At 44.7% G+C, this 8,512-nt stretch overlaps 1 protein-coding gene across 1 annotated transcript; it reads left to right on the top strand.

Moving 5' to 3' along the window:
• The first annotated feature begins 5,365 nt into the window (after positions 1 to 5,365).
• On the top strand, positions 5,366 to 6,106 carry LOC119803060 (tetraspanin-7-like). Its single transcript, XM_038314283.1, has one exon. It carries the CDS (start codon positions 5,375 to 5,377, stop codon positions 6,104 to 6,106), a length of 732 nt encoding a protein of 243 aa, XP_038170211.1. The 5' UTR covers positions 5,366 to 5,374.
• Positions 6,107 to 8,512: the final 2,406 nt, after the last annotated feature.

Below are 8,512 nucleotides of genomic sequence, written 5' to 3' on the forward strand. Positions count from 1 at the left end.
GGAAGAATACTTGTCTCACTGAAAAATTTTAAGTTACAGCTCTTTGCCAAGGGCAGTTTTTTTCTACTTTTACTCCTTCCTTAGTCCTTATGAGTGGAATCTTGCCAGTCTCTGTCACTTTGACCTTGCCCCCCCCCCCCCGTTGTAAGACATTTGTCTTGTGATATTCCTTCAAATTATTCCTTCAAATATCTTGCAAGGTAGAATCCCAGCATATTGGAACTGAACATTTGGAGCTGAATCCTCCCCCAGGTTTAGCAAGGAAAGATCAAAGAAAGGGTCAGCATTGCATGAAGCTCCATGGTCACTCAGAGACAGGCAAAGCTTAGGAAAGCAGTAGTGTGGAAGACTAGCTTGTTCCTGTGGGTATTCATAGATAACAAGTGGGATTCTGGAAAAGCATCAATAGGGAAAACAAGGGCTCAGTAGAGGCTGTCTAACTATAAACTTCTGCATGTGTAATGCAAAGGTTGAACATGGAGAATGTGGAGCCAATCCAATGTGAATTTTTAAGCTAGGCGAGGGAGGCTTTAAAGTCTTGTCATTATTAATGAGAAAAAATTAGAAAGATTAAACCAGCGAAATGTCAAGATTTAAAAGCTACAGAAACAGATGGAGTAGGTGAGGGCTAAAGGGTCACTGGAGCAGAGAGGTAGATAAGGTAGGGAGTTATGATTGTCACGGTGGGGAAGGACATTGTTCTGGAATGGGAAACAGTAGATTACTGAAGGGTACATGCATTTTAAAGATATAGGGAAGGCAAACATTGTAGGGGACAAGATGATCTAAAGTCAACAAAACTTTATGAGTTCTAGTCTTTATTTTTGGTTGGAAGTTGTTTAATTAGAAAGAGGGCTCAGAAAGTCGAAACATAGGGCACCCACCAGGCAGTGAGTGCCAACAGGATACAGGGGGTGCACAGCACATGTTCTAGTTCCCTTGAAGTTTTCCTTCAAGGGGACAACAAGGGGATGAGATTGTATGTCAGAACAGCAAGGTCACTTGCAATAACTGGCAAATGGTTGCACGTCCCCTAGTGGACTCATCCATGACTGGTTGGGGGTCCTGTAAAGGTAAGTCTAGAGCAGCCTTCCTCAGTTGGTACTTCTCCTATCCAGATCGGAGGGCCTAGAACTCTAGTGTGCACTGCTTTTAACCAACAGGTCTGTGTCAGCAAGGGGGTTTGTTGCTTTTAGTAGAAATTTTGTGAAATGATAAGAATGAGCTATGTCTCATAGAAAGTGACTAAAAAGTGACCTGAGCATGCTGACAGACTTGTGACAACCTATTATTACCAGACAGGTAAGGAGCATGAGATTGCTGGCTACAGTGAATGCCAGTAAGGTAGAACCTCTTCCTTCGATTTTTCAGCACCCCTGTATCAGACAGCCATAATGGGACTTGTATCTTTGTGCTAAGAAATGGATAACTAATAAAATGTCTCCTATAGGCAAACAATGACTAGGTGAGGTAAACTAGAAGCTGGAGAAGAAACCTGGTTATATTATAATTATCAAAGGACATATTGGGAAATTGAAAGCAAACATGTTAGCCAGGCACGGGAGTGTATGCCTGGGATTTCAGCATTGAAAAGGCTGAGGAAGAAGAATTACAAATTTGAGGCTAGCCTGGGCTATAAAAAGAGACTGTCTCAAAAAAAATAAAAGTAAAATAAAATAAGAATGAAGACAATATGTTTTATAAAGGCTGAGATGAACAAAGGGACTAAATGTTTTAATGCTTTGGACATTCATAATCGCGGCCATAACTCCTTCAGAAAAATGCACTGTCAGTTAAGTCATGACTGAAGTCATAGTGAGAGACCCACACAGCACTGCCTCTTAACTACAAGGGTTGTAAGATCTTCCTTGCACTTCTGTTCATGTCCTTTGCCACTGCCCTGGTTCAGACATTTTACCTGGACATCTCAACACCTCCCTTCTGATAGAGGAGGGTTTTCTACCAATCTGTTGATTTCATTGGTTAATTAATAAAGAAAACTGCTTGGCCTGATAGGTTAGAACATAGGTGGGTGGAGTAGACAGAACAGAATGCTGGGAAGAAGGGAAGTGAGTCATAAGCCATGAAGCTACAACCCAAGATGGACGTAAGCTAGAATCTTCCCTGTAAGCCACCCCTCGTGGTGCTACACACATTACTAAATATGGGTTAATCAAAATGTGAGAGTTAGCCAGTAAGAGGCTGAAGCTAATGGGTCAAGCAGTGTTTAAATGAATACAGTTTGTGTGTTGTTATTTTGGGGCATAAGCTAGCCGGGCGGCCCAGAGCCGGGTGGGGTGAAAAGCAGGCCTGCTCAGCTCATCATTACACCCTTCTTCATCCACTTTCTCCTCCTTTGCCAGTGTGGTCCTCCTCGAAACCAAATGGAACCATATTACTCGACTGCATAAAACATCTTCAGCACGTCTTATTACCTAAATTGGTACCTTCAAGTTAAACTCTGACCAATGGACGTTTTTAAAAAAAATTTCTCAGGTCAGTGGGATTTGTTGCCCCTGGGACAGTCAAGTTTGTTACAGGACTGCATTGTGGAGACCATCCCCAGATGGGCAGTAGCTGAAGACATTTTGTAAGTATGAGAGAAAGAAAGAGGGGTCCAACTCACGCCAGGATTTTGGAGAACAGCAAGAAATGTCAAGAGAGACCAAACGGAAGCAAGAAAGCAGGATAATGTCACAGACTTTATCCTATGTGACCATAGGAAAGGCTAGTTCCCCCAACATGACAATAATTTTTGATTACTATTTTCTAATATTGGACTAATATTATTTGTGCTTATCCTATAAGTTATTGTGCATAGACTGTTAATAAGACACCATTTCCCCTCCAGTACCTTTACAACTATTTCCTTGTAGCAGGAGTCCCTCGGAATGCTGAATTTCTTCAAGAAGCCAGTGCTATTCTTTTAGCTTATAAACAGCTAGGGGAAGCTTTGTGATGATCTTCATTCATTCACTCATATGAAGAGCATGTATTACAATAAAACATTTAAAAATGAAAAATTAAACTTCCCAGAAGCCTCACGAAGTCCAATCGTGAGCCCCCTGATATATCATAGGCCCAGTCATTTTTGTTTTGCTGTGAAATTCTGTTTTCTTTTTTAGTCTGTGCTTTCTTCAATGCACATTCTAGGAAGTTGAGCAATCTTGCTTAGTTGCTGCTATGTTTTCGGTATCTGCTATAGTGCCGAGAACACTGTATATGCTTCTAGGCTTTGTGGAGCGCACGGCAGAACTAAAGGCCTTTTCTGTTCTTCTCTTGCTCTCCACCGAGTTCTGCTCATTCCCTGCTGCATCTGGCTTATGGGGTTATAAGAACAAAGTGATGGTTATCCACAGGTTTCCTATTAAACAAGAAAAAGGCAAGGGCGGTCTCTACACACCCATTGGCATGAGAGAGGACTTGAAGGCAGAGTTGTTCATAATTTCACACATCTTGTCTATAAGAGACATATGTCCTGCCTGGAGTTGGATATTCAGGAGGACTGGTAAGCCTAAAATATACAGCCTGGAGACTTAGGGAAGAGTTGATGTGACAGCTTATGTCCAATTCCCCCACTTAGGAGAGGTTTGTCCAATGTGTAGCACCCACTCATACTTTGGAAGGTAATCCACTATATTCATCGTTCATCTATTTGAGCATTCATCTCATCTAAACCTTCATACACATAAACCCCTAGATTGATGTTTGAATAACTATTGCAAAAACTACTCCAGAAAAACTAACAAAATGAACTGTATCACAGTATCCAATTGTGTGTGATTCAAAGTCATAGATGTTGCCAGTTTTTGTGGGTGTCCTTATCCTCCCTACCTCTACTGCCTCCACAGTTGTCGGCGCTGACCCTGAGTCAAACAGCGGATCCCACTTTCAAACTTAGCAGGAACAGCTTTTAATGCTGAGTGGAAGTTCTAGTGAGCCTTGTGCTCAGCAGCCCAGGAGGCAGTCATGAGGAGTTATTTTTGCTCCAAAATTCTTAGTAAGAACGTAAGAGGCCTCATCAGCTACCTTCATCAGTTCCCTTCCTCCTGCTTCAGCAGGAACAGAACACCTGTCTAGAATATGTTTTTATTATGGGTTCCTACCTGCCCTGCCCTAAACATTGGGCTCTTTTCTGAGGGCCACCTGAAATAAATAACAGTAACAAAAGTACGATCCTTGGTCCGTTTGGATTTAAAAAAAATGAATGTTCCCAGAAGGATGAGCATTTTCCCAGTGTTCCTTGGCCTACTCATCCACTGCAGCAAAATCCATACCCAAAGCTTATCTGTGGATGATACTTGCTTTTCTGTCAGTTCAGGAGTTTGTGGATCAGGCATTGTGCAGCTTGGTGCTAGTTCTCTTTCAGATCCCTTGGATGTTCTTTAAGTCTTGATTACTGGGATGGGATTTCCAAGTTCACTCTTTGCACCTGCACTTGCCTGGGCTTGACCTCCTCCTTCCTATTGCTTGTGCTTCCAGACAGAGTGGAAGCCCAGGGTAGTTGGACTTCTTCATTGAAGAGGTGGCCTCCCCCAAGTTAGAGATAGCAAAAATTGACAAGACCTCTTATGACTTGCCTTCCTAGATCATCATGTCTGTCATGATCTATTGGTCAAGCAAATCATTTAAGCCAGCCTACCTTGAAAGGCGTAGAATGGGCTCTGTTTCTGCAAAGAAGAGATAGCAAGAACTTTCAACCATCTTTAGTCTGTAAGAGTCAAAATGGGACATGGAGCTTAGACTTGTGCTTGCCTCCAAAAGCCTTGCCTTTTCTCTTCATTTCTTTGTCTCTGCCAGCACCTGTATGTAGTGACCACAGGGTTCCTCATTATGAGCAGGACCCTGGGTCACAATGTAAGTAGATAGCAAGCTGCAAGAGGGTCATGGATTGACAACCCGTGACCTGTCAGGGAGGGACAATGAGAAGGGCCAGCACCAATATCCTTCTTAGGCAAAGGGGACACCAATGCCATCCCTTGCACTGCAGATGGGCTAGGGCTTGAGAGAACAGTATTTCAGCAATGAAGAGGAAACGCCAGTGACCAGTGCTCATGAGGGAAAAGAACAGGGGAGGAAGGGAATTCGGAACTATAGAGTAGAGGAATACAGCGAATAGGGAAAGAGTGGGGAGGCCCAGGCTTCCACTGTATCCACGTCCCAGAAGGAAGCCGGTCTACTGTAAAGCAGTCCTCCAAACACAGAAAGCAAGAACCTCATTCTCTGGAGTCTTTTCTTTGCCAATCAGACTAGCAGAGGTCAGCGACGTCTCGGGGGAATTGAGCAAACCTGCAGCAAGGATCATATAGGAAGAGTCAGCTTGGGAACACTGACTTTTTCTGTCTCTGGGAGCAGTATTGTGGCACTGGGGAGAATGGAGATCAAGTTTTTGGTGATCTGTTTCAAAACCCTCCTCCTCCTATATTCCTTTGTGTTTTGGATTACTGGGGTGATCCTGTTGTTTATTGGAGTCTGGGGAAAGCTTACCCTGGGCATCTATTTATCTATTGCCAGGAACTCCACAGATGTTCCCTCTGTGTTCATTGTCACTGGCACCATGATTGTCAGCTTTGGTCTATTTGGATGCATTGCTGCATGCCGAGGGAGCCCATGGATGCTGAAGCTGTACGCTCTGTTTCTGTCACTGGTGTTCCTGGCTGAGCTTGTTGCTAGCATTTCAGGGCTTCTGTTTCACCGTGAGATCAAGGCTAGCTTCCTGAAGATTTACACCAACGCTGTGCAGAATTATAACGGCCATGGTGAGAAGAGCCAAGCGGTGGACCAGGTGCAGCATTCCCTGGCCTGCTGTGGTGTGACCAACTACACCAACTGGGAAACCAGTCCCTACTTCCTGGATCATGGCATCCCCCGCAGCTGCTGTAAGAATGAAAGTGACTGCGACCCCCAGGATCTGCACAACCTGACTCTGGCTGCCACCAAAGTTAACCAGAGGGGCTGCTATAATCGGATGATGGATTTCTTGGAGGGAAACACGGGCATCGTCATTGGAGTGCTCTTTGCAGTCACGTTTTCCCAGCTGATTGGCATGAGGCTTTCCTGTTGTCTGTCCCGGTTCATCATGGCCCATCAGTATGAGATGATGTGAAAAGTTTTCCAAGGGCAATAGCGTAACGAACTGGTTTCAAAGAAGAACTACTCTGCCCTCTGGAAGACTTGCAAAGAACATGAACACACAGAACTCAGCAGCCCCGTTCTTGCTGCCCTCTTCCTCCGGTCCCACACCATACAAGTTGCTGACATGGCTACCCCGATCTCTGCTCCAACTTTCAGCCCACACGAAGTTTGCCATTCATCTCATGAAGCCCTGTTGTGTTACACAGTGTACCCACCTGCAGCTAGTCATAGTGAATCCCCACCCCCCTGGCCCTCTGCATGCAAGTTCTTTCTCATTGGGCCAAATACAGCTTATTGTGGGAGCCTGGTTATCACATCCTCGCTGGCCTCCTGCGGCCCTGCATGCACTATGGGAGGCTGTCAACCCTTCATGATGGACCACACATGCCACACACCTTTATAGAGATGACCAGATGGTAGTTATCATCTCTTTGGGTTTAATCTTATTTGCTTTGGTTTCGTTTTTCTGGGATTTCCCTACCTTCTTTATGCTGGAGTTGGGAAGAAACCCATCATTAGTTTCTTATGAGGAAAAGATAGCATGCATATTTTTTGTGGAAACTGTTGCGTGTGCAAGCTCTAGCTAGTTCCACCCCTTGGTATATAGAGACATCTTAGTGCTCACTGGCCAATCCGTAGAAGCCTACATAACCTCGTTCCAAGGCTGTGTTGTTTCTTCCCTTGACGGTAATGATGCCAACTCTGGTTTTCCCCACCAACTATTGGCTGTTGTTATTTTTTTCACTCTGTATTTATTTTCTTAATATAGACTTTAAGGGCCTCAGGCCGACTTAAAAATGGGTGTGAAGGGGGAACAAAAGTCAACATGTTTTTTGATCTTTAAAAAACACCACCTCTGGGGCTTCAGGGCTGGCTCAGTTGGTAGTGTTAGCTGTGCAAACATAAGGATCTAAATTGGAGCCTCAGAGGCTGGGTGAAAGCTGGCTGTGATGGCCTTCTCTTCCGATTCCAGCGCTGGGGAGGTGGACACAGGTGGACCTCTCGCCCCTTACTAGCTGGCCCACACAGCCGATTCTGAAAGCCACAGGCCAGGGAGAGACCCAGCCTCATCAAATCAGATGGACAGCATCTGAGGAATAACAGCCTAGCTTGACCTCTGGCCGCCACACCTCCATACATGCGTGCCACCACACTCACCTCAGAACAACCTCCTCTGTCTCGCGGGTCAACACAATGTACTGGTGTTGTAAGAATTTGTGATGGATGCATTAATAAACAGAGCAATTCTGAGTAGCCAAAACAAAACAAAACAAACTGGAGGTGCCTCAGGAGTTCCTGGGTAGACCCTGCTCTCTCCCATTTCTCTGTCTCCCCGGCAATCACTGGAAGTTACTGGATATTTAAGGATTATTTTTGAGGATATTGATAAAGGCTCTCAGTTAGTAGCCCTACTTCGGGCTGCTCTTTGTTGTAGAAGGAGCGGCGGGATGCGTCCCGCCACCCGGCCGCCAGCTAGCTTTACACCCGAAGGGATTGGCGGGGCTGTGTCCTGCCACCCGGCTAGCTTTATCCAAAATAATTACACGGAAACTGTATTCTTTTAAATCACTGCCTGGCCCATAGTTTCAGCCTCTTATTGGTTAAATCTCACATCTTCCTTTAACCCATATTTAGTAATCTGTGTAGCACCACGAGGGGTGGCTTACCAGGAGAGATCTTAACCTGCGTCCATCTCGGAGAGGAGAAGCATGGAGACTCACTATGGCGACTGCCTGAAGCGTCTCCCCAATTCTTTCCCAGAATTCTGTTCTGTCTACTCCGCCTACCTAATTTTCTGTTCTCTTAAAGGGCCAAGGCAGTTTTCTTTATTAATTAACCAATGAAAGTAACATAGACAGATAACTCTCCTCCATCACTTTGTGACCTGTTAGGTCCTCCGATGGAGCACTTAAAGGAAGGCCTCTCTCTTTTCCACCAGCAGGTTTTCATGCGGTAAGGTGCCTTGTGTTTAGAATGTGGCCTTTTTTTCCCATATCAGATTTTTCTCAGACGCTGTGATAGCCTAGAGAAGAGAGAGTGGAGTCAGCTGAGTGTTGCCCTTTGTTTAATCATCCTTACTCTAGACACACATGAGTCATGGTGCCAAAGTCCGGGCATGAGTCATGGTCACCCCAGTAGTTACAATGGTGCCACATTCTTGTACAGAGATGGGGTGGAGGAGAACGTGATAATTTACAGTAATAGCTGGCGTCATGGGAACTCAGTGTGATTCTGGGAAGAGATCTTCTAAACAAACTAAAGCAAATGAAGGTTTTAGTTTCCTGTCTTTTTTGAGCAACATGTATTCCAGTACTTGGGTTTCTTGCAGTTATCTTGTAACCATGAGGAGAAAAGAAAAAAAAAAAGAAAAGAAAAG

This window comes from Arvicola amphibius, chromosome 12, assembly GCF_903992535.2.
Source record: "Arvicola amphibius chromosome 12, mArvAmp1.2, whole genome shotgun sequence".
Taxonomy (NCBI): domain Eukaryota; kingdom Metazoa; phylum Chordata; class Mammalia; order Rodentia; family Cricetidae; genus Arvicola; species Arvicola amphibius.

Bases quoted from the DNA above. Each gene is read 5' to 3' on its own strand.
- LOC119803060 (XM_038314283.1), top strand. From the start codon at position 5,375: ATGGAGATCAAGTTTTTGGTGATCTGTTTCAAAACCCTCCTCCTCCTA.